This window comes from Engystomops pustulosus, chromosome 10 (genome assembly GCF_040894005.1).
Source record: "Engystomops pustulosus chromosome 10, aEngPut4.maternal, whole genome shotgun sequence".
Classification (NCBI taxonomy): domain Eukaryota; kingdom Metazoa; phylum Chordata; class Amphibia; order Anura; family Leptodactylidae; genus Engystomops; species Engystomops pustulosus.
In genome coordinates, this window is record NC_092420.1 from 67,281,562 (window position 1) to 67,308,186 (window position 26,625).

A 26,625-nucleotide genomic window follows, 5' to 3' on the forward strand; every position below is an offset into this window, starting at 1 on the left:
GTTATTGCTATACCAGATGTTACTAGATGCTGTGTGCTGAGCCCGCAGGATCCGTCTGGTGGTGGACACTATGGGGCTTATTTACTAAGGTCCCGTGGCCGCACTTTCGTAGGATATTCTGACGTTTTCGGGACTTGTGCTGCTGGGACAGGATTGTGGCGCAGCTGCGCTGGCTTTCAGGCTTTCAGGCTTGCGACAGAAATCGGGGGGCGTGCCGTCAGACAATCCAACTGATTCGGACTGAGCGCAGGATTTAAGTTTCAAATTGTGTCGAATCCAATGCACTTACATGCACCAGGAAGAAGAAGGTGAACTCCGGTGGAGCTGAGCGGGGAAGTGACACATGCAGGGTATCGGGCGCACAATCTTAGTGAATCATGGCACAGTGCATTATCGTCGGAGGGAACGGGTAAGTAAATGTGCCATGGAGAAAACAACCACGTGTCAACCAGTGATCATTCAGTGTCGGAATAAATACGAATACAGATTTGGAAATGTCTTGCTACAACTTCATGTAATCATAGAAAACCAACTCAGTAAAACATTGAAGATTTTTACATAATAAAAGCCTCGAAAATTGCCTTAAAAATTTAGGAAATTTAATGGAAAGCAGGATAGACAACATCCTCACACTGCTGTGCCATTTCCTCTTTGTACTGCACAGCTCCTCCCCTTTTCTCTAGTAAAAGCTGTAGCAGAGGGAGTATTGGTTCGTATTGAAGAGACCCAATGGATCTATGGAGACTTGTTCAAAAGTGAAAAGTATGCAAATTCATTCATGTCCTCCAAATCAGTGACTCCTTTAAAAGAGAATGTGAGGCTTCTCTTAGCTTATTTGCATATAGATATTATTAAAGGACATCTACCACCAGGATGAAAGACTGTATGGAAATGTAACTCCTATGGAGCCTGAAGCCCCTCAGGCTCATTAACTCATTTGCAGTCCTTCATCCTGGTGGTAGATGCCCTTTAAACTTAATGGAGTTAGCTCCCCCTAGTGGCTCAAAGAAGGCTTGATGATTATGGCAAGTATAGTACAAGAATAACTACTATTTTAAGAATTTACTTAAATACTTAAATATTTATCATGGAACAGGAGTTTTGTATAAATGGGTTGTCCAGCCACATCAGGTGAACATGGAGGTACCAGTGGTGGGACCCAAGGATAACAAGAATGAGGGTCTGTTCAAATGAATGGAGTGACAGGTCGGACATGTGCTGCTGCTCCATTCACTCTCTATAGCACTGGTGGAAGTAGTGGTTTACTGCACTTGGTCATCTCCATCAACACCAGAGAGATGAATAGGGGAGCAACAGGCACAAGTCCGACCAACTGCTCTGTTTATTGTGGGCCCCTTATTCTTGTGATCTGTAGGGTTACAACTCAGCAAGTTACTGTAAGAGGTTAGGGGAAAACTTGATGTTGTTGGACAACCCCTTTAAACAAACCTCCTGACACATTAAACATGTTCAGTGGTAGAGATTTATCAGAAGTGTCTGAGTGCAGAACAGTTCTAGTTGTCCATGGCAACCAATCAGAGATCAGCTTTCATTTTAAAAAAGCTGTAGAAAAATGAAAGCTGAGCTCTGAATGGTTGCCATGGACAACTAGAAAAGTTCTTCTCTCTGATAAATCACCCCCATTTCTTTTTAAATCCTAGGTATATAAGTTAGTTTAGTGTCATTCATAGTCATGAGGTATTCTTTCAGCCACCACTAGGGGGACCCACACAGATGAGTAAGTTATCCTGTGGATAGTGAAAAACTTGATGTGTCTGGACAACCCCTTTAAGAACATTTCTCCAAATTACAGAACAAAAAAAATTAGCACTCAAAAAAAAAAAAAAAAGTGTGCTTTGTTTTCCAGGGCATTAGCTGAGATTGGCATGCCCTACATTGCCTATATTTAGCTTGCAGCCGCTTGACTATTGAGGTAATAAGCTCAGATTCAGTACAGTACAGTTACTCATTCACAGCCCAGGCTGATCCTTTGTCCCACGAAGGGGGGTATGGTCCTCGTCCTGTGGGATGTGCACACACAGGCAAAAAAACCTACAGCACCAGCTAATACGTCCATTATCCGCCTCATACACCGAGCACTAATCTCACATGGGGACAACGTGCTATTGTTATAGCAAATCTCTTTCCATGGCTTGTTAGCAGACAGGCTCAGGGCTGTGCCCACTGTTTGTACTGTGCGGATAAAGGGGAATTGTGATGGAACAATTACACGGGAAGCATCACAAGCCTGGAGACAAAATGGGGTTAATGGGATGTGCGCGCCACTACTAACCGGGGTCCAAATCACCAAATCACAGGCGCCCAGATGCTGGGTTATCTCTGCACCACAGCTAAGCCTAGAAAAATGGTGCCGTGTTTAATATTAAAGGAAACCTATCATCAGGAATACACTAACTGAGGTATTACTGGTGGTAGATACCTTCATGTCTACTAGGCCCTGCACTGCCTCTACCTAATCTCTTCCCCCTAACTAACTTAAATAAACTAACTTAACTAAACTTTATTCATCTTTTACGCAAACACCCTCGATCATAACGCTCTCCGCTGGAGTGTTTTTTGATGCCAGCTTAGATACGATCTTGAGCCGGCATCAGGTCTGTGTCCAGTATATTGGACACTGAGCATTAAAGCCCAGGGCTCTGTGTCCAATACTGGGGCGTGGAGTAGCCTGGTGGAGCACTGGGAACTAACACTGCTCCGTGCCACTGTAGCCTTGAGGTTTCACCTCCCGCCATGGATCTGCAGCGCTCTTCGGATACTCTGCCCATCACATATGCACAATAATTATTGCTTATCTGTCGGCACGGACTTCGGAGCCAAAGAGGAGAGACTTCAGAGGCTACAGGGGCGTGGTGTAGCCTTAGCCCTCAGCACTCGGACAGGTAACTCCAAGCCCCAGTAGCTTCCGAAGTTCATTTGCATAAAAGATAACATTTTTTAGTAAGTTCGGGGGAAAAGATTAGGTAGAGGCAGTGTAGGGCTTAGTAGACAGAAAGGACACTACAATCAGTAATTACCTCAGTTAGTAAAATCCTGATGATAGGTTTCCTTTAAAGAGGTTCCTGTCCTTTACCAACTCCAACTCCTTTAGAGGGGCTGTCCAGTCATTACAAGTTTCCCCCCTTTCCAGAAGACAAGGAATAACTTGCTGATCAGTTGTGGGATATTAACACATGAAGAAAACAGGAGTTTAGGGAATCCCCAAATGAACAGAGAAGGAAGACAAATATGTGCCTTCCTCTCTATTCATTCTCAATAGAGATAACCGATTGCATTACTTCCGCTACCTCCGTCAGTGCCATAGACCGTGAATGGATCAGCAGTATGCATATCCAATCTGCCACTCCATTTATTTGGGGTACCATGGACGCCTGTTCTTGTTATATGTGGGGGTACCACCACTGGGGCAAATTAGGTCCTGTTTTGCCGTATAATGACTGGTAAACCCTTAAAGATGATAACTGTAAACTAGAGGAAATATATGCATAAGCATTAAAGGAAATCTACCATCAGAATCCATCATGATAAACCAGGGACACTTACTCATAGATTGAGGCAACATGACTCTGGTAATCTTCTTATATTTGTTATCCATGGACTAAAAATGATAAAATTAAACTTCACAATTATTCTAATAGGGCTCTGAAGGGCTCTGATGGGTGTTTCCTGAGCCCCTCAGTGCTGTTGTTTCACAGGCTGTTTCAATGAGCAGAGCAGGTCTCCCCTCTCCCTGCACTTGCTAGATTACACAGGCAGAGGGAGAGCGCTGGGGGTTAGGTGAGACATGTTCTGCTCATTGTAACAGCCTGTGAATCTACAGTACTGAGCAATTAGCATAATCTTAAAGGAAGGAGATCATGGATAACAAATATAAGAAGATTACCACAGTCACGGTGCCTGGATCTATGAGTAAGTGATCCAGTTTATCATGATGGATTTTGATGGTAGATTTTCTGTAAACATATACATTTATTTACAATGGGACTGAATGGGATACAAATGCAGCGTAATAGGCTTCTGTATAACCTTTCCATTAAACAGAAGTCATAAGCGCAGTATAAACAGAGCCTTCAGAATGTCTTAAACATCCCTAGTGACAGTGTAATATTAAGTACATAGAAGATAGAAATCTTTATTCTATATGTATCTTACCTTAACATATTCCATCGAAAATTCTGGCGACTTATGGTCCCTAAAATAAATGTAAAAACAAAACAAGCGTCAGTAAAAAAAAAAAAAGAAGACGCTAAATGCCGAAAATGAGCCGAGCTGGAAAGAAAGTGACTTTACAAGCTGCACAATGCATAATCAAGGATGTAACCGTAAAAATTCCTCTCTCGTTACAATGTTATTCATTATACAGCACAACATTCTAGTTTTCAAGGCTGAAACGTCCTCATTAACTTACTATAGTTATTAGCCATGAGGGTGACATTGTAGCCGTATCCTGCTGCAGACGGATCGAGAGGATCCCTAAATCTCAGCAGAAGACGTCCATTTGTTTAATTTTATTCCTCTATTGTTATAGCACCAACATATACCACAGCACTGAATATAATGGTGTTTTATATGAGACACTTATCCATAAGTAACCATATCTGCTTTCAATTTTGAAATGGTCCATAGATGAGAATCAGATACTTTTCTTTATGATTGGTTTTCCAAAAATGAACACCCACTGACGTGCACCCTAGTCCTAGTGCAAGGCCTGCTTAAAGGGTCATACATTGGCCTACATTTACTAAGAACAGTGCAAACTAGTTTGCCTGTGTATAGTGCAGGGTGCACCAGATTAAGGATTTCTGCAGAACAGGCGCCCCCTGCACTGCCCCGACCGAGTGCACCACAAATTTTTTAGTGCACCTTTGACCTAAGGCGTGCAAAACATTTATGTCGGACTTTGCATGGTAAATCTGGTGCACAGTCCCACTGAGCACCGAAATGTCCCCTTCAGTGCAGAGATTTGCGTTGCTTGAAGAACAGTGGAGCCGCACCACAAAACGGTCACGTGTGACACAAATGTGAATCGGTCACTAAATATCTGTGCAAGAGGTTTGCACCTAAAAGAACATGCAAAGTCCGACAGAAAACTGGCGCACGGTTTTCTGTTTTTAAAAAAATAGTTCATTTGCTAAACTGTTTGCAATTTCATGATCGATGATGTGTACACAACACTATTCCTGATGAACATCACAATCCCTACACCCCTGGTCCATCATGCAGTTGGTACTAAGTTTATACCCAATGGCGCATTTACCCATTATGCAACTAATGACTTGAAGCTCCACATGCAACAATTTTCTTGGAACAGTAAATTAATAGTAGGTTCCAGGAGTTGGGATATAGCAGGGCGCTGACCCACATTCTCCCTGTGAGAATGAATCTGGTTGTACCATCCCGGCCAATACAGTTTGAAGCTATGGCAGAGAATAACACACTCTGTGCAGAGACATCACTTTCTTTGGGGCCCCTGTGCTGCCATATTCACCCACAAAGCCTTTTATCAGCAATTGTGGAATGAGAAAAATTCCATCAAACCCAAATCCTATCTAACCTGCCTTCAGCCAATTAGTACAAGTTCATTGTTCCAGAGTTTATAGAGTGAATGCGAAATGTTAGAATAACATAGAGCCAAGCACGTTAACATTTCAGTTTGTGGAGTAATTGGGGGGCCCTTGATTAACATGAGGATTGAATGAGATTGTAAAAAAGAGAGGGGTCAATGGAAGAAAATGAAAAAGAAAAAATCACTCTCTCTCGAACAACTATGAGATCAGCAGCTGAAATGGCATCCAGGAAGTCGGGTGCACTAGGCAAGGCTGATTTCAGAAGACGACACCTTAAGCAATTGTTTATGCTCCTCTTTGTTAACCCCCTCCCCCTTCCCAATCTAATTGTGAAGCTGTATCCATGGAAGAGTCGTCCTACTAATAAATCAGGACCCTGTTGTATTACGATGCCTGTAGATGTGTCCATTTTAGAGATAAAAAATAATAATTAATCTTTATTTATGTAACGCCATCATAGTTCACAGCGCGTTACAAATCATGGGGGACAAAGAAAGACAAAATAAGACATTACAGAGTGATAACATGGCCCTATGAAACAATAGGAATTAGGGCTCCACTTGCAAGAGCTTACAATCTGTGAAAATAGAAATAATCGCCAGGAATTGCGAGCACCTTCTTGCCCCGTGCCTGCACACTCCCTAGACCACGTGGAACACTCGCACTCGCCAGCACAGCCACCTGCCTAAAATAAGCATCTTGATGTATCCGGTGGTGATGTGTGTGTGTGGGGGGGGGGGGGGGGGGGGGCTTCCATCATTTGCTGGCGCTTGTGATAAATTTGCCCATATGATTTGTCTCTCTCCTGCCTTTTTTCATTTTGGGATTCCTTGGGTTATTTATCAATCATACCAAAAGATATAACCATCATCAATAACCATCTCTAATGTCACATCCAAATCAATGCTTGGCCCCAAGCATTGATTTGGATGTGACATTAGAGATGTAACATTTTGGGTCACATAAGCTCCCTTTCATGTAAATGAGGGGTAAGCTGAAGCGTCTCTGTTTGGCCACTACACAGTGAATGGAGCGGTCTGATTCCTGTCTTATTCTCTATTTATCAGCTTCTCTATCACAGCTAATCTTTGTGGCTGCTGGGTATTGGACTCGGTAATCTATATTTTTAGCCCAGAAAACCTCTTGAAGATTTAGAAGTCACAAACAATTTTAAGTACAAGGTAGCATTGGTCACTTTGCCTATATAACCAGGCAAAGACTCTTTCAAAAATATATAAAAGGTTTCCACAGCCTGGACTTTTTCAATATTTTCTTGGCTATGCCAGTAGTGTATAATGTCAGAACATAAAACTTTGCATTATTTTTGAGATTTCAGATGTTCCTCTTGTGACGGTGTCCTAGAGCTACCATTACAGACAGATACAGTATATTAGCTCAGATTAACTATGTGTAATGTTCCACTTTCATGGTGCTGTCTTACCCTAACTTTTGGAGCATCTGGAGTTTTTGTTTCTGGGAGTTTGTCCTGACGTTTCCCATTTGTAGAATAACATGTGAGCGAGGACAAGCTCCACTCGAAGTCTAAGGGACAGACAAAGATCACCAAGCCCTTGCTCTATTAAACGGGGAACATTTTATCCCCCATTTTCATGAATGGTAAAGGCCCCAGCATGGGTTATCAGACACTTACAACCAATGCTGTGGGACTAACCCTAAAAAAGTTTTACTATAAACCAAACAGCAAAGCTCATAATGACTGCTGCGTAATCATATGAAAAGCGCTTCACAGTCAATAGGATAACTAATTTACACCATAAAAGGATGTTTTTAAAGGTAAGTTGTTATTTGGAGAATTTTGCACAGAAAAAATAAAGTTATGTCAGAGGTTAGATCCACTTGTAGATGTCGCTGCCGCACTTTTAATATGGTCAAAACATAACCTTTATACTGTAAATGGTTCTGTGTAAACTGAGCCAAGACTCCCTTAGAAGCTTGTGAATTATTGTACACTCGAAACCTTCAGGGCCCAACTTTGGGTCAGGTCAATCAATTGTGAATTAACCTGGAAAAGTTTGGCGTTCACAGTGTCGCTGCCTCATTGCAATAAGACAACCACGTCATGAATTAATATTGTCTTAGATTTTATTCATAGAACATGACAAAGTGTTTCAACGTTGCAAAAAAGTCTTATTCAGGTCTAATAAGAACAAATAAACATCAGATAACGTGATACAATTGTGTCTAAATACTTGTTTCTCATCAGTAAGGAGAAGAATCCTAGCTACAATGGTTCTGCCTCATCCACGGAAGGTTAACCATTCTTATCAACCTGAAGAAGACATCATTTCAATGTTGAAACGTGTCATGTTGTTACTTCAATAAAAATTCACTAAGGCAATTTTGTGTCTTTCTCATCCTTTTCCACAACTGTGAACTTCCAACTTTTCCAGGGCCTTCTACAATTTGGAGCAAATTTTACATTATTATAAAATCAGGAGTAGTTTCTAACATGAGTTGCCACCATTAACTCAGATCACCGGACCTGAAAGAGAAAACCAAGACAAGTTTGGCTATTGGGCATTCTTTTTTTCCAGTGATGGCAAAACTTTTGGAGACAAGCGTTGGAGTGCCCATGCTACAACCAAAACCCTTGTATATGTCGCAAAGTGCCAACATGACAATTTAAGCAGTAACTTATTGCTTCTTACTGTAGCACAGGTTTTATTCGTATTGGCTTTCTGAATTCACCATTACAATAGAAAGATGATGGAGAAATTTGGATTGTAGCTTCCCTCCAGGGACCCCTGAAGAGAGAGAATCAGGGGACCCAGAGCAGGAGCTCCATTGACAATCCATCTCTATCCATACCTTCTCGCTCCTCCTGTAGTCCTGGCAGCCAAGGATGTTGCTTTAAAATAGCGGTGAGCATGACACGTCCTGGGGTGTATTGGATCACAGGAGAAAGCCTTGAGTCATAGCTGGCAAACTCTGTGTTGGGGTGAACACCTGGGTGCCCACAGAAAGGGCTCTGAGTGCCACCTCTGGCACCCGTGCCGTAGGTTCGCCACCACTCTTCTATACCATACGTAACTTCAACACACTTTCAAAAGTTCTCCAATTTAGAGAAGTCACTTAAATGTTCTAGTATGGAGAATACTGAGAAGGAATTACGTACATTTCCTCACTAAACATTTATACAAAGGGTATCATAGCTAAAGAACCAAGGAGTCATGATGTCCTCAAAGAGAATGTTCCATCCCACTGCCTTAATCCGGCTCCTAGTAGTGAGCTGTAACCTTGATCAGCCAAGAACAAAACCTCAAGTTCACTACAAAAATAACACTGTAAGTACAAAAGAAAAAGTGCTGCAATACAACATTTGGAAAGTATGTGTCGGTGACCACAAGGCTCCAAAATGGTCAATCCCCTGGAATCTGATCATCTGTAACGGATTGCTAAGATTTACATACAATGGAAATTCATCTTAGGGAAATTGTGAAGCATTGGCAGGGCTCTGACATCTCATGGATATGATGTTTGCAGATGTAGATGCAACACAAAGAGGCCCTGCTCTACATTACTAAGGTATTTGTAAGATACACAAGACGTATTGGGTAAATCCACTCCTCAATACTGGAGCCAAATCTTATGCTCTACCAAGGAAGGAGCGGACGGGACTGTAGCCCCACAAGTGTTATGACTGCAGTTTTCTCTGTAATGTGTATGTTATGGTGCATTTCTCATGCCTAGACGTGGATTAAAGTTTGGACTTGTCTGTCTTAAAGCAAAAGCGATGGATGACACCGCTACCAGGTCAGTATCAATGTTCTAATCTGTAGAGAGATTTAACACTTTGTCAGCCACAGACAAAAGAAGTCTGGGAAGATACATTGGCTGCCTTTATGTGAGACCCCTCGGGGGTCAGAAGGAGCTATTTTCACACACACTTTTCAGATGGGGCTTTTGTCTCCATCAGACTACAAAAGCCCCAGGTTTACGAGCCGCAGTGTAGCGCTTCATGCTAAAGAACTCCACAATGAAAGTGACATTTTTTTTCTATTTTCCCAAGTCTTCAGCCGACTCACAGAATAGCAATAATAATAAAATCTCAAAATAGCTTCAGACAAAGGAAATTCCTCACAATGGGAAGCTTAGTACATTGAAATAAACCCAAATAAGTGTCCATTTAAAGATGCATCATTCAAGCAAAAAAATAAAATGTATGTTTCCTGTAGTTAGTAATATCGGAACCATTTTTGGCTCAGAATTGCAGGCGAGCCCCCCATTCACAAGGGGGTATTCACCATATAAAGGTAATATTACTTACATTGTACCAGCCCAGAGACTAGAGATAAGCAAACAAACAAAATTCCTCACAATGGGAAGCTTAGTACATTGAAATAAACCTAAATAAATGTCCATTTAAATATACATCAGTAAAGCAAAAAAACTGCTTATGTTTCCTGTAGTCAGTATTACCTGGACAATTTTTAGCTCAAAGCTGCAGGTGACACCCCCCCCCCCCATTCACAAATTTGTATTTACTACATTAAAGGGGTGTTCCCATGAAGACAAGTTTCTTATATGTACTCAGGATAACAAAATAACACATTCTATAATTCACTGTTATTAACAAAAATGCAGCATTTCGCAGATAAGTCAATCCTGTCTCTAGTCCTGGTGTACACAATTTCAGTTGGCCATAGACACGACCCTGTAACTACTGACTTAGGGTCAGGTCGCCATCTTGGATTTCTGTGTGAGATCCTGCAGATGAGATTTTTGTCTGTCTCTCTGCTATGTGTACTGTAGCCACGCCCCCTGCACAGAGCTCAGAGACTCTGATCACTTCCTGCTAGGACAGTGGTTCTCAACCTGTGGGTCGGGACCCCAGTGGGAATCGAACTACAAAAACCGGGGGTCGCCTAAAGCCATCGGAGCCGCAATTTTACTGTGTTTTTACTGCGAGTTGCATGGTTTGGGGTCACCACAGCATGAGGAACTGTATTGTGGGGTCACAGCATTAGAAAGGTTGAGAACCACTGTGCTAGGAGATCATGATCAGAGAGAAAGGAGCTGCAAACTACAAACTACAAGGAGATAAGTGATCCGGGGAAAGGGGGAGGCAGGCACATACCTGTGAGATGTAGCAGAGCTCACAGTGTAACAGTGTAAAAGTCTTTCAGCCTGTCAGCTTCTGTGTAATCGCATGCATCTCTGATCTGTTTCATCTCTAAGTGTCAGTGTGTTAGTACAATGTCAGAAGCCAGATGAAAGTGTATGTACACCTGTACCCTGATAATGTAACCACATTGTTACCCCACAGAACCAGATAGATAATACAGTAATGTGTCTGATTAGAGATGCCCCCCCCCCACACCCTGGAATTTTGCACTGGGAGTGATAGGAGCTAAAACAGCAATAACACTAATACTACCGTATTTTGTGGACTATAAGGCGCACATAAAATCCTTTGATTTTCTCAGAAATCAAAGGTGCGCCTTATAGGCCGATGCGCCTTATATAGGAACCATACTTACAGACAACACGCCTTGAACTGTCCCAAATAGTCCCAAATGACCATGGCATAGGATACTGTATATATTATTTGTTACAGTAAACGTGACACCAGATCAGAGAGACGACCAGTGAAAGTTTTAGGAAGTGACTTTCTATGTGCGCTTTGTAACCCATTCCTTTTCAAGCAGCAATAATGTCTCCCAGTTGTGATGAAGAATCTGCATTTGGCACTATTTGCTCGCAGCCCCACAAGTGTCCCATATTAGCCCATGATCATCAAACACTGCAGGCTTGGCATGTATATACAGCTGGAACAGTTGCCATCTTTAAAGGGACTGCTGCTATTGACATAGTTTTCTCTGGGTGGGATCTGTTGTATATCACATACTATTATCTTGTTATTTCAGCTTTTGGGTGAGGCAGCATTCTCTGCCAGTATAGATATCCATAAATTTCGCAAAAAACGTGGACCTAGTGAAATACAGGAAGCAAGGATTGACTATAGAGTGTACATGTAATTATCTCCAGAAAAACTTTCTACCTTGTCCCGGGAAATTATAGTTGTCCTGATAAATGACTGTGACTCCTGAATTTACCCCTATAGCTTTGATAATAAATGAATGAGACCAAATATGCAGCTGTTGATAGTCGCTGGTTTTGGATGTCAGATATAATGGACCGTGGAAAGGACTGCAATAATTACCATGGAAGTGCTGATTCACTTAAAGGAATCTACACCAAGAAAATAAAGGGGGATGAAGTAAGTGAGAGATCACATGTTCACACTTTCACAATAATTTGGTACATAAAAATAAAGTTTTAAAAGTATCCGCCAGTGATTGATGTGAAGTCCTTAAAGGGGTTGCTGAGGCAGAAATATGAGTTTTCTATATCCACCACATAGATCACGGGCATGGGTGCATCACAATTAATGCGTCATTAAAATACAGATTTTTTTTTTTTTTTTAAAGTGCCAGTTTTACTAAAAAACCTCTTTGGCGATGTGTACACTATTCTTCAAGGGGACATGGAGCCAGAAAAAGGGCTCCTGATGACATTTCACTATAAACATCATAGGATGAGTCCACCTTGACAAAATCAATTGTTTTGGGCAATTGGAATGTAATGTGTAATCTTAAAAATGTGTTTTTTTTTTTTCTATAAAGTAATGTTTTTATCGCTCACCCGGAGGCACTGGTGCAGAACAGTTTGCATTCACATTACTGGAAATGTACCGTAATTACTACTGTATCATTTAGGAAAGGTCTTGAGGGCACACATGCTTGAAGAACCACAGACTTACTCACTGGTTAGGTATTCCAAACCCGAGGTATGTTGGATGAAGAAAACCTGGATTTCCTTGTTCAAATATACTCTATGATGGTTGAATAATTCCCAGATAACTAGTCAATGGCTCCTTTGCTAGAGCAGTATGTAGCAAGCACATGTGAATTTCTACAGCCTTAAGGATAAGACTTTATCAACATATTTCTGTAGTAATTCCACATTCCACCTGCCTGGAACCTCATGACTCAACCAACTTTCATACTTCTCGAAAATATGTTCATATGTATTTATAACACTTGACATAGATCTGATGATAGAAAGATGAGTGTGTCCTAGAAAAACATCTGTAGGGGGTTGTATCTGCCTCACTTCCCTCTGTGAATTTTGTAACAAATTGGGTAATGCTGATAGACGCCGGACAGAGGGACTCCTGTGTATTGTCTAATACTACTGTATTAGTCTAAGTTACAAGTACAAGATATGGTATTGCTCCACTTCCTCACAACCCCCAAAAGGTATCATGCCCTAGACCAGTGATTTTCAACCTTTTTTGAGCCGCGGCACACTTTTTATACTTAGAAAATCCTGGGGCACACCACCAACCAAAATAGCACAAAATGACACTAAAACAGTCATATTATACATATAGTTAATAATATAGATTCTAAATTTATTTTACTCACTCAGTGAGTGAGTGTGAAACCTCTTCCTCAACAGTTCTCAGTTTCTCCCTGTTTTTAGTATATTCTGCTGATTATTATGTGGCTCATATACTGCAAAATAAAGGGGAACAATGAGAAGTACTATGGCCATAAGGCCAGAATACAAGTGCCAGCTCATATACTCAGCATATGAGCTGGTACTTGTAGTACTCCAGTCTCATGACTATAGTATTTCTCGTTTACATCTCTGCGCATTGCCGGGAAACAAAACACAGGGGGCACCATAGTTTGGGGAACTTTCCCCGCGGCACACCCGACCATGTGTCGCGGCACACTAGTGTGCCACGGCACACTGGTTGAAAATCACTGCCCTAGACTACCAGCTACGAGTCAACATAGGGAGTATATTGTGTGCACACAACTTAAGTTAGATATAAATGAGTAATATATATATAGTCAGCTTAAGGGTAGATTTAGAGAGTTGCAGAGAATCTGCCCCTAATCCATATAGGAATCCGTATGTAATATAAGCTCTTATCCTTAAAGGACATCTACCATCAGGATGAAGGATTGTAAACCAAGCACACTGACATACTGGTGTGTGCCCCCTCTGGCAGGATCTGCTCTTCTTTTAGCTTCATATGCCCTTGTTTTTACAAAAACAAGTCTTTAAAATATATGCAAATGAGCCTTGGGGACTCCAGGCTCCATTAACATCTATGGAGCCTGGAGCCCCTAAGGCTCATTTGCATAATTTTTAAGGCCTTTTTTGTAAAAATAAGGACCTAAAAGCTAAAAGAAGAGCATTCCACTGTTAAACCTTATAGTCTTGTAAAATATATGTATTTTACATTTATCAAACATCTTTTAACATTTAAAGAGCTTCTTTGGTCTTAGCGAGGTAGGCCACAGGATAGGGCCTAACTTGCTAATCCGATCCCCAAAGATCAACAGAACAGGGGCTTGTTGTTCCCCCGTTGCACCTGAGATGGCCGGAGCAGCCATTCTCACATGCGGCACCTTCTCCATTCATCTCTACGGAGCGGATGGAGAAAGACAAATGCAATGCTTGGCTATCACCGTCAGCGCCAAAGAGATGTACAATGGACTCTCATTCTTGTGATCCATGGAGATCCCATCACTGAGACCCCGACCCATCAGCAAGTAAAGCTCTATCTTGTGCTATGACCGGAGAACCTCTTCAACTTTCACTGATATTGCTATATCACAATTCTAAGACTTTTACTTGCACAGATCTGGTAAACCAATCAGTCCACAGGCCTAATGTACAAATTAAGAACTGCGGTCCAATGTGGTAACTGAGGGGTTAAAGGAACACTAATTTGAGTCACTAAAAGCCTTTTGAAGTCTATTCTATTTTGGTGAATAAATGTGATTCTATAGTTCTTCTTTTCTCAGGGCAATGAATTCATTCCACGTGAATCACTCGCTGGAGATGGTGCTTGACATGGAAAGACTTCACACAGGGTTGTGTTCATTCTTTGTCCTTCAGTACTTGGCATGGCACTTGGCATATCTGGAGATGGGCATCGTTGTAATAATGCCTGGTCGTACTGGATATGCTATTAGGATGAACTTTTTGTGCCAGAATTCTTTATGTGGGACATTGTGGCCATTCAGTAAAGCCAATTTAGTTAAAGGAAACCTGTCATCAGATTTCGTTGGGGTCCTGGGTTCGAATCCTACCCAGGTCAACATATGCAAAGAGTTTGTATGTTCTCTGCGTGTTTGCGTGGGTTTCCTCTGGGTCTTCTGGTTTCTTCCCACACTCCAAAACATACTGCTAGGTTGTTTAGATTGTGAGCCCCATGGGGACAGGGAACAATTTGGCATGCTTTGTGCAACGCTGTGTAATCTGTAGGCGCTATATAAATAAAGAATTATTATTATTATTTTACCCCATTAAACTACAAGCCCCCTCAAGTAGGGTATGAAATGTCCTTTCTATGTAAAATTTCAGCCAATTACCTTTTTTAAAAAATATCAAAGTCATGTACAAATGAGTCATATTTTGCTTGAGATGAGTCAAGTTTAGAAGTTGCAGTGGGGGTGGGTCACTTCAGATCCCCCTTAGCTTCTATGGTACCTAGAAACATGGTGTCGGATTGAAGATATGAATCTCATCTTTCAGATTGCATCAGGCGATCTACATACAGAACTGGAGATACAAGAAGTTAAACATAAATACCCTGTTTCTGTCTACGTCTTGATCTCTGTGTATCTCCAGTACCACAATCCCGATGTGGTCCGAAAGCTGAGATTCTTATCTTTAATATGATTTAATACAAAAAGCATGTGCCGAGGTACTATAGAATCAGAGAGAGGGGTGTGTATGAAGTGATGCTTCACCTGCAGCCTCAAACTTGACTTATCTAATGAAAAATATGACTCTTCTCTAATAATTTTCACATGAGTTTGAAGAAGATTTTGATCTGTAAATGGGTGAGATTTCACATAAAAGAGGGAATTATACAAAGGACAGTTCAAACCCTAACTTTAATAATGTGCCAATATATTAATAAAATATACATTTTTGTATTTCTGTGGTGTTTCTGAAAGTCAACATCGAATATATATATCTCTATGAGAACATAAACTGGGCACAGGGACTGAATATGTTTCTCGATGGAGGGACATCCATGATGAGAACTGTGCCAATTCATTCACAATCTCCCAGGGCTTTGTTTCTAGTTCGCTGATGTCAGATGAAGTACAATGTAACCAAATGACTGTTTTATGAGCGGCCATTGTCTGTGTGCAGCTTCCATGCTGCTGATGTAATGCACAGAGCAGATCTCTGAAAGTCCTTCAAAGTGCCAAAGAAAATTCACTAACCACCAGCAGAATAGTGGATTGGCAATGAACGGCTCTACTCATGCCGGGAGTTGCAGAATAGAAAATATGTGATAAAATGCATGACATGAGTGATTTCAGAGTTTTATGGACGGTAACTGATAAATGCATGTAACACACTATCAGTCTACGACAAACGAGGATTATGAATGAGCTGTGAAAGTAGTTAGGACTGTGTCGCTGTCATGTAAGACCCCTCTACTGAAAAGGACTTCTAGGACTTGGACTAATAAAACATATTTTGTTGATTATTTTTAACTAATTTATTCTAAAATGTCTTTAAATGTTGATTTTTTTTAAGTTACTTGCTGCCAAGTGAAGTGTGACTATCACAGAGGAAGCTGCAATTGACTACAATGTTTCTGACCATGTCAGTTCTGCAGTCAGATTTTAAAGCTATGAAATGTAAAAGGACCTCATAGTACATTGATGGCGAACCTTTTGGAGACGGTGTGCCCAAACCACAACCAAAATCCACTTATTTACCATAAAGTGGCAACATGGTATTTTAGGCAGTAACTTATTGTAGGGTCCAGGGTCTCTCTATAGAGGAAGAATGAAGGGTCCAGCAGGAGGACCCCCAAAGATAATGCAGCCCAGTCCACACCTTCTCACTTTTCCCGCAGTTACAAACAGCCAATGTAGTGTCGCTTTAAAATATCTTTATATTTAAAGCATCTCTTAAGTTGCCTGGGACTGCAGGAAGATTTGGTGGGTTTGGTCCTATTTGATGAACTCTGTCCTGGGGTGATGCTCTGAGTGCCCACAGAAATGACTCTGAGTGCCACCTCTGGCACCCGTGCCATAGGTTCGCCACCACTGTCATAGTAGGTCATCTATACCAAACTCCTGTGTGTAGGTCTACATGCACACAAACCTTTTCTTCCATGTGCTATACATTTTATTTAACAGATCATCACTTTCAATGGACCCATGCACATGACGATGTCTTTCACTGATCCTTATGGAGGTTGTAGAAAAGCTGCTCCTATTCCTGGTCGTATCTACAGCTAAGGCCTTTTCATAGAAGTCTATGAGAACATGAAAAATATGCATGACACGCATATGCCCCTTTAAGCTAGAGGCATCATTTACCATATGGCTCACAGATTACACTCAGATGACCACAGATCTGATGTTTTTAGGCAGAGAAGAGCGCATGTTCATGTGCAGGTAGCCTTATGGAGTTGTAGCTTTAATTCAATCAAATAAGCATTTTTTAACATATATAGTACATCCCATCTTTCATCATTCAGCTGCCTGCTTTATATAGCCTTTGCCCCCCCCCCCCCCTGCTTAACTCTTTGTAGTTGTTATCTGCAACCTAACTCCTTGGGGCTTGTGGTAAGTAGAAGAGGTTCTGCTGAATGTAGCCCATCATGTACTTTCCTGCCAACCATAGACAACATTTTCAGAAGAGAGAAGAGAAGACAGCCAATGGTCATTGGGAATAACAACTAGTGTTACTATTTCAAATACTTGATTGACTAAAAATAGATTTGCCCAACTTTTATTTTATGTGTTTGGCGACTTTTTAAAGGGAACCTGTCATCAGAAAATGACCTAATTAATAATTACCAGTATGTTGTAAAGCAAACTAACACCTTCCAGATCATGTTTCTTTCATGGCTCAACGAGGTGGCTGAGAAAATCAACTTTAAAGTGAGATGTAAATTGGTTGTATAAAGTCATGGAGGTGGAGATTTCAGCACTGAAGTAAAGCTCTGGATGCAGGGCCTTCAATTACAGTGAAGGGGGCTTTCTGAGGTGAGGAGAGCTTTACTTCAGTGTTAAAGTCTCCTTGACTTTATACAACCAAATTACATGTCTCTTCCAAGTTGATTTTCTGGACGATGCGACCGCGCTGGCCCATGAAATAGACATGGTCTGAAAAGTGTTCAGCTGCTTGATGACATAATGGTAGTATTTATTAGTTTGTATTCTGCTGACAGGTTCCCTTTAAAGTGGCTTGTAATGAACGCTGTTCCCAATAATCTTGTAGCCTCAGCTGTCAGTTCAATAGAGGAATAAGGTTTTGGTAAAGGTAAAACATCAATGAAGACCTGAGGACCACTATAGCTTCCAAATATACTGTAAAAAGCTGTGGACAAAATTGACGTACAAGACCATGGCATGAGACAGTGTCCATTCATACATGAGGCTATGGAAACCACAACTGTGTGTATACATGGGGACAGGTGCTAGCCATAGAAACAACATAGCAACAAACCACGTTCCTGTGCATGAGGCCTTAGGAGGAGGCCGCGAGAAGTAGGGGTGACCACTCTTAATCTCTCCTCCATCCATAGGCAGATAAACATCCGCGCTCCAGTATGTCCTCCTCCAGTATGATGTTCCAACACTCTGACCATCTTGTGATGTCTAGTGAAAATATCATTTCCACCATCAATGTTCTCTCTTTAACTGTCCAGACCTGCCTTGTGTTGTATTCCAGTCCCATAGTCATTGTACTTGGACTGGACAAGACCTTCAGAACTTTCCACTGAGGTGTTCACATTCTTTCTGCTTGACCTTCTTTTACCTTCAGGTTGCAGGACATAATTACTGCGCTCCAGTTGCCTCTTACTGATAACATCTGGTATTTTCAGCTTCTGGTCATAGAGCGAATGTTCGGTGTAATAAATGTAGAAACTAGACTGAACAGGCACAGAGAGCAGCACTTTGCTGTCTGCTCGGTATTACAGAGGAGGTGTTTACCCATTTGTCGTACGGCTATAACTCTAATAGACCCTTTGTTTTCTGAAGACTACTCCAAAAGAGGTCTCTATCTGTAGAGCAGTGACAACTGAGTAAAGGCTTGTAAAAATACTCCTGAATATACTCAGCTTCTGCATTGTGCCCATCATGTCTCACAAATATTTGCTCTACGTATTTACTTAAAAGGTCTATAACTTTATCTTAATATGTCTGATAGGAGAGAATGTATAAGGCGCTGTAACTCCTCCTGGCCACCTGGGAGGCTGTAGCAGTGGTCATTAGCATATTCACAAATGTACACACCTTATTCTAGCGTAAAATTCCCTCACAATCTTTCCCGTAAGATATTACCATCTTGACTACATTGAGGCTCAATAGCTAATGGAGCCAAAGGCCATTGTAATGTTTTACTTTGATTAACCCAGGAATGTTGCCAAATTGGACTATTTCAGATGGAGCTCCAACTTTATTAAGTGTATGGGGCCCAATGCTAGAAGGATCGAGTCTGATCCTATTTTTTCAGGAATATAAACTGCCAAACAAAACATTCCTACAATACTAAATCGCACACCCTCCTCCTCCTTGACATTCATGCTTGGCTAAGAAGAGCAGGCATGTGCTTTGGCACAGGATGGAGCCACACACACACCTTTGTCGTCCAACCGCTTCAATACAAAGCATTGTAAGTGTTGTAAGAGTCCAACTGTTGTGCACTGATCTTGCTATTGATTTTTTTTTTAGCAGTCTTTCCAATGGATTTATTTTTGCCCCATGAAGTCTTAGGCTACAATACCACTACCCCATGGGGGACGTATGCGGCAGTACATACGTCCCCCATAGACGGCAATGGCCGCATGGAGCGTTATGGTCCCACGCATGTCCTATCTTTCCGCGTCTTCAGGCCCATGCGCAATGCATTTCAATGGAGAGGGGTCACAGATCCTCCTCTTCAATTGCGGCGGATGTATGCCCGCCCGGTCGTAGCCGTGCGGGCATACGTTCATATGAATGCAGCCTTAATGTAACATGGAACTCTATATTTCTAGAAGCTGCATGAAAGTGATGTCCAACTCTTTGATATTGATATAATATACCTCCAGATGTGCCAATAAAGGGCCAAAACTCTAGTCTGTACTGTGTAGAAAAGCACTATATTCTCTGGAATAACTTATTGCACTGCATGAGAACTTCGAAGCTCAAAACAATTGGAGAAAAGTTGGTTGTCCCAAAGACCAGACCCTCCACCACAGAGTTTCTTAATACTTCCAAGTAGAATACAAGAAAGATGCCCTTTACAGGGCCTACGAATAAACTTCAGACTACTCCAGTCTTGGGGGCTGTGACCTGGGCACACAAATAGTGGCCAGATCATGGTCCCCATAGAGGTCCACTACACCTTGTCACAAAGCAGTGAGAAAACTCTTTCTCACTACACCGTGGATTTGTAAAATCCGCATGATCAATTGGGTTTGGTCTATATTTCTATGTAACACACTTTAAAATGTTTATTTTCTTTGTTACCTTGTGGGATACAATGCTTTCCTCCTGTCCTGAAATGGATATTCTTCTATTATATCCTGCATTTTGGGGCTAGGTAGCCTGTGTGACTTGGAGTGTGGCAAGGTTCCCATGTGGCTGAACATGTCACTGGATCTAATGGGAGTCCTGTCCTTCTTTTTACGGGGTAACGTGCCGTGGATGCATACATTCTGAAACGAATCAGACCGTCGCTCAACAAGGGGCGATTTGCTGCTTAGTAGATCCATTGACGATGCCAGTGGGAAAGGATGGTTCGTTTGCACGTTTCTGTGGTAACTGGCAAATTTCCCAGCAGCCATCATTCTTCAGTCCTGAAAAAAAAGGAACAGTGTAGTTTTCATAATTGTTGAGACAAAAAGACACAGAAATCTCCATTTTCAAGAGACCTTGAGAAAACCTTGTCGGGTGAAAGAAAGAAACTACATTTCCCTTTACAGAGCGGTCTCTTGTGCTCTCCGGAGAACGTGAGACATTTTCCCACTCACAGCTCCTCTGTTCTCACTGGCTACTGTCCATCACTGTCCCAGCTACTTCTTGACAAGCCTTTCGTGCTTTTACAACCAGGGTTTTGTTAACAGGGTTGACTGATTATGTAATTGTTGCTTTAGATCTCTGACCTAGGAATCCATTTGCTAAAACTGAACACTTCCGAACAAATGAAACGCTCTCTATCCTTGACGTTTTGCTGACCTAAATACATAGTAATCTGTATGGGACAGTCATGAGCTCCAAGGAAAGCTCATTGCAAGAATACATTTCATTCACTTGTATTATGCGTAGGAGTTGATTTATTAAGACTTGTGCAAGAGGTTATATAATTTTGGTGCGTCGCTCACAACAGAAGTGAAATCTGCGCCAACCAAGGGGCAGTTTCATGGAAAACTGACCGATAAACCGTTAAGTAACCCAATAAAATAATAAACTTAGTGCTCACCTCCTGCACTCACCTCCGGGTTCTCTTCTCCCCCGGCTCGCCTTCTCAGCTTGACTCTAGCTTCCCGGTAGTGCAGGGAGAGACACGTCTATACTCTCTTCCCGTATGCCACGCACACATTACTACGCAGTGTCTCGCCACCTGTGGCCAGAGAGCATGGACGTGCCAAGAAGCCTGAGCCGAGTGCAGAAAATGAGTTGGGGGAGTAGAGGATGCGGTGGGTGAGCACCAGAGGTGAGTACACATTTTTTTATGTACTCGAGTATAAGCCGAGTTGGGCTTTTTCAGCACAAAAAACTTGAGTATTTACGGTAAGTATATAAGTCATAACAGGTATATACTGTAATTTCTTTTGTCAAAGTGACAATTAGATTATCAAAGTTTTGTGCTGTCATGGAAAGAAGGATTATCAATATAACTTAACTACAGACACCTTACAGCTGATCATTGCAGCCTTCGACTAAAACAGTGGGCAGAGAGGTCTGTCTGTAGCTAGGGGTTGTTTGTATGTCCGGTGACTTTGTAAGTCAGGGACCATCTGTACTTCATTAATTGTGTATGTTTTTCAAAAAAAAGTTTCCCCTACACTGTCAACTGTGTTTTTCTATATTTTGGACAACACAAATAACAATTACTATAGATGATTATGGACTACTTTGGATAAATTAATGTGAGCATTGTACTTTGCTCTGCACATCATGGGCTAGGAAAGAAGATGGAGTTGAAAACACAGCGGTTTATTATTATACTGGCTCCCTGGCCGCATAGACTCTAGGAACATCAAGTGTGCCAGGCTGCGCTGTGTAAATATTTAGTATCTCCTATTTGATAAGTGATGGGGCGCTTGGCGTCTGTCGGTACCTTCCTCTATACTCGTGTGCTGATGGCCGTTACTATGGAGCTCGTTCTTTCAGCCATATAAACCAAGGAATGATGTCAGAACATCAAAACACTATTGTCTCCCAATCTTTACTCAAATCTAGAAAGGAACACACAATTCCAGAATGTCAAACATGGCATTTTTTTTTGTAGACGAGGAGATAAAGGGTTGTGCCCAAGTAGTACAAGTAAAAGTAAATAAAAGCTGTTGGTTACGTTCATTCATATACTAAACTAAACATATGACCAGAAATTCTCATTATTGTAGAGTTGACAACACGTGTCATGAGCTGGTCATTCTAATGTGAAGTGGCCGTATGCATTACACAGCACACATGGGCCTTGCCTAAAAGGTAAAGTGGATAAGTATCTGCCACACAGACAGGTAAATAGAGAATTCATACATGATTAATTTAGACATTGATGGACAGAATACCAGACCCATGACTGCCAATAGAAATGTAAAAGATTACATGACCATTCTGTTGTGAATGAGGTCCGTTAAATAACATATATTTAGCGTTAATGGATATTAGTTACCATAAATCTGAACAATTTTAATTGCTAGCACAATAAAGTCATATGCCCTAGCATTTCACCTTGCAGTACACAATTTTTACTGACCGCTAGTCCAACTAGCCTTGCAATACACATGTGCAGTGTCGGACGGGCCCACCAGAGTACCAGAGGATCCTACGGTGGGCCCAGGCTCTAATCCCAGTACAAGACCTAAGAAGTACAGCAGAAGACTCAATTTAGAGGCTTCTAGAGTCTGTTTTCCAGAAGTTGATGGAGGGTGGGCCACAGCATAATTTATCTGGTAGGCCCAAGGAACCCTAGTCTGACACAATGCACATGTGAGTTCCAAATATCTGATCCCTACTTCCACTGAATCTACTAAGCTACTTCTGAGAAAAACAGACAATATTAATATAACGTGTAAGTCAGTAAGTGTTTATTTTTTAACCATATGTGAAAGAATATGGTTCAAAAATTGGATGCAAGATTTTATTTTGTGAAACCTCATCTGCGGAGTGCAATGTCTCGGCACAGTTTTGCTATATTTCAATCCACATACATTGGTGAAACGGCCTAGTTTTTCAAACATGATTTAATTGGTTTTGCAGGTTAGGGAAACCTGTAATACACAGGAAAAGCCATAAAATGTAGCCTACAATTTATGTGTATGATTCACATATGCTTTGTTGTTAATGTTGAGCCTGCATCATCATCATCACTCATGAGTCACAGCACAGGACTTTTTGCTTTTGGGTTCATAGTGAATGTAAAACTTAATTTTATGTTCTATCCTTTCTTTAGGGAGCATGCTATCAGTAGCAACAGCATTAAGGTCATTGAATGTAGAAACCAAAGTTAGTTTGTTGTTTGGAAGACATTAGAATATGTGTCTAGTGTGACCAATTATTATGGCATTGGTCCAAGCAGCCAAATTATTCCATCACTGATATCAGTCAGACAGAGGTCGTCTTGTGACTCTTTTGCATGTTCTACTTTTCTATGAAGACCATTTTCCAAGGAGAAAGAAAAATACTGAGAAATTAGAGCAATGATTGCCAGAACTTTGATTATTTCTAAGCTGGGTCCACACTGATTGCAATGGATAAGTTAGCTTGGAAATATACAGTAGCAACTACTTCCATCAATACACTGTGCAAAAAATCTGCACGTACACTGACCAATAATGTCGTTTTTCAAGACACAGCCTGTTAACTTATGCTGCAAGATTTGAACATGACCTCCACATTTACAATGCAAAGGGTGAAATCTACATACAGTCGAGTGCCCCTATGAAGAAATAGTATCGTATTTACTTACCCACAAAAACTGGGCAAACTTATTGTCTGGTGTATAAGCCTAGGGAAGGAAATAAATTGGTCACAGCCTCCCCTCACTAATGAAATGCTCCACAGCCTCCCGTACGAATGAAATTCCCAGCAGCCTGCCCTCAATGATAAAATGCCCAACAGCCTCCTCTCACTATTGAAATTCCATGCAGCTTCCCTTTACTAATGAAATTCCCAGCAGTCTACCCTCACTAATGAAATTCCCAGCAGCCTGCCCTCAATGATAAAATGCCCAACAGCCTCCCCTCACTATTGAAATTCCATGCAGCCTCCCCTAACTAATGAAATTCCCAGCAGTCTCCCCTCACTAATGAAATTCCCAGCAGCAAAGAAGAGTAATTTTTTTAAAGTTTAAAACCAATCAATACAGAACCAATACTATGTCCTATCCTGATCAGGAGCTGTATGTACATCCTGTGTGTCTCCAGTCTATGGCAAATGAAGCTCAAACGTTAATTTTTTTAAAGGGTAATACATTTAAATTTATTTACCGGTACGAGTTTCAGCCATGGCTATGCTAAAATTTTCAGGGGGTCATCAAACCTGCTTTATCTAATGAGTGGCCTACTTGGAGCAGGAGACAACACAGAAGTCCCAAGAAAGTCCTCAAGGCCTGTAACAGAGCAATTTGGGAATATGGAGCTGGAGGGTAAGGTAAGTATATGTTCTTTTATTTGAAAATGTGTTTTATTGAAAATGTGTTTATTATTATTATTATTATTATTATTATTATTATTATGCATTCATGTATTTGTATTTTTGAAAATTTGTAAAAAAAAAAGTGAAGCAGCTTTCCATAACAACCAATCAGGTTTTTGCTTTATTTTTATTTAATTTTTAAACATCATAATCATGATTAGAGCTTAAATATTATAGGACAGTTAATTCTTCTTTGAGATCTAGTTTTATAAATGCTGTCCTCAATTTAATGTGGCAATTATTTTTTTATTTCCTGTGGCTTTTTTAACAACCTTAGGTACTAGGTATGATACTACACACATAGCTTTGGTGGCATGTCCCTCTTCCCAGCTGCTTATACTAAATTATACTAAATGAAACCTCCCTTCACCCTCAGTACTAAATTGTATGGACTGCAGATCATCATTGACATAGGAGACCATAAAAGTATGGATGTTACACAGTTTATTTGTTTCGGAGTGGGAGTAAATCCAGCAGACCCTCTGAACGTGAACTGCTGTCCAGCACAGCTGTGCACTCCCAAAAATGAGGCGGAAAGTGTGCAGCTGTCACAGCGACGTGAATAATGTACTTTCACATTTAAGCACGCTCCTTCCAACTAAGATTCCTGGAATTTTACAGCAGGTTAGCAATTCTACATTGGGTTGTCGTGTCCTTACACTGAAGATTAACAGATCCATGACAGAGACACAAAGTCTTAGCTCTCAGAGTAGATTCATATTAGGAAATTGAACTATATGATGAATCAATAATCAAACTCTTAGGGCAAATGCCAGATCCATGGTCGCTTTTTGCAACGGAAATTAAAAGTTACCGGACACACATTGAGGAAATTGACATTAAAGTAGTCAGTATGTCAATGCCAATATGCAGCCTATTACTCCTGTGTGTATGGGAGAAGAGAAATCCAATGAGAATCGGCAACTAAATCCAGCCACAATTACATACAGATTCAAATTGTATAATTCCTGTCTCCAATGTCGGACTGGCGTTCATTGGGCCCATCGGAAAAGAAAACATTCTTCATCATCCCCAAAGAAATGGCCTCCAAATTAGGTTGTCTTTTGCTGTATCTCTGAGCAGAAGTATTAGGTTAGAGCTTGGACCCACTGGAGGATTGTCTGGTACCCTGGTGGATCAGTACTACACTGTATGTATATATGGGTTAATGGTAAGATCTAAAAGTAACTATGGCCAGGTTCAAGTGATGATGGCTAGACAACAGCAGATCATGAGGGTGGACCTGACATTCACCTTTCTCCACCTATCTATTTCCACCTTTTTTATTTACAAAGCGGTGGGTCAACCCTTTAACCAGTGACAACATTCATATGATAAATGTAGCTCATGTTGTCTGGCTATGATTTCACAAAAGAGCTACTGTAACTTCTTGGGTTCAATCTGTCCAAATGGTCTCCACTTGCCCCAAAAGCTGATGTCCTAGTATGACATACTGCAAACGGTGAGATCCTTTAGGGTCCATGCCTTGATGGGTCAGAGCCGTTATACTGATATTTTAGAAGTGTAGAAAACAGCCTAGAGTAGGAAGCTCCATTTAGTATGGCTCATTTCTATTTGTGAACATGACAAGTGTTGACATGTATCATTGTGTGAGGGAAGTCCAGTGAATAGAATAAGCAGAGATACAGATGAGTAGTTCTACTAAGAAAACAAATGGCAGAAGAACATACTGTATGTAGGGGTAGAAGGGCCTCCATGCTTTATCTTTAAAGAACTCTATGTATCAAGCTGATTTCCAGAAGCTTTACAGATTCCTTTTCCTTCCTTGATAATCAGCCTATCTGATCACCATATCCTGCAGACTAAAAGCGACCCTATACATGTTGTTTGTTTAGTTACACCTAAAAGCTAAACCTTTCAGATCTTCTCATCTCCTCAAAGACAGGAAGAACAAATGCTGGCTACATTATTGCCTGTGAAGTGAGATGAAACAGCGAGCTGAGAGCGAAACACGTGCCCCTACAACAACACTGTAATGTACTGTATATACCCAGACTTGTAGAGTATGTAGTGCACCGATACTCTAGATAGTAAATGGGAATAGCAAACCAGACACATTATTGATGAATTTGGATTAT

General features: G+C 41.1%; 1 protein-coding gene across 1 annotated transcript in view; it reads right to left on the reverse strand.

Moving 5' to 3' along the window:
• The window catches only part of BCAR3 (BCAR3 adaptor protein, NSP family member), a 68,768-nt gene that overhangs the window by 34,844 nt on the left and 7,299 nt on the right, over positions 1–26,625 (reverse strand). The window contains exons 2-3 of the mRNA XM_072129088.1: positions 20,132–20,460; positions 4,174–4,213 (exon numbers count right to left, since the gene is read on the reverse strand). Coding sequence (XP_071985189.1) covers positions 4,174–4,213; positions 20,132–20,451 — 360 coding nt within the window. The 5' untranslated portion in view covers positions 20,452–20,460. The remainder of the gene's footprint in view (positions 1–4,173; positions 4,214–20,131; positions 20,461–26,625) is intronic.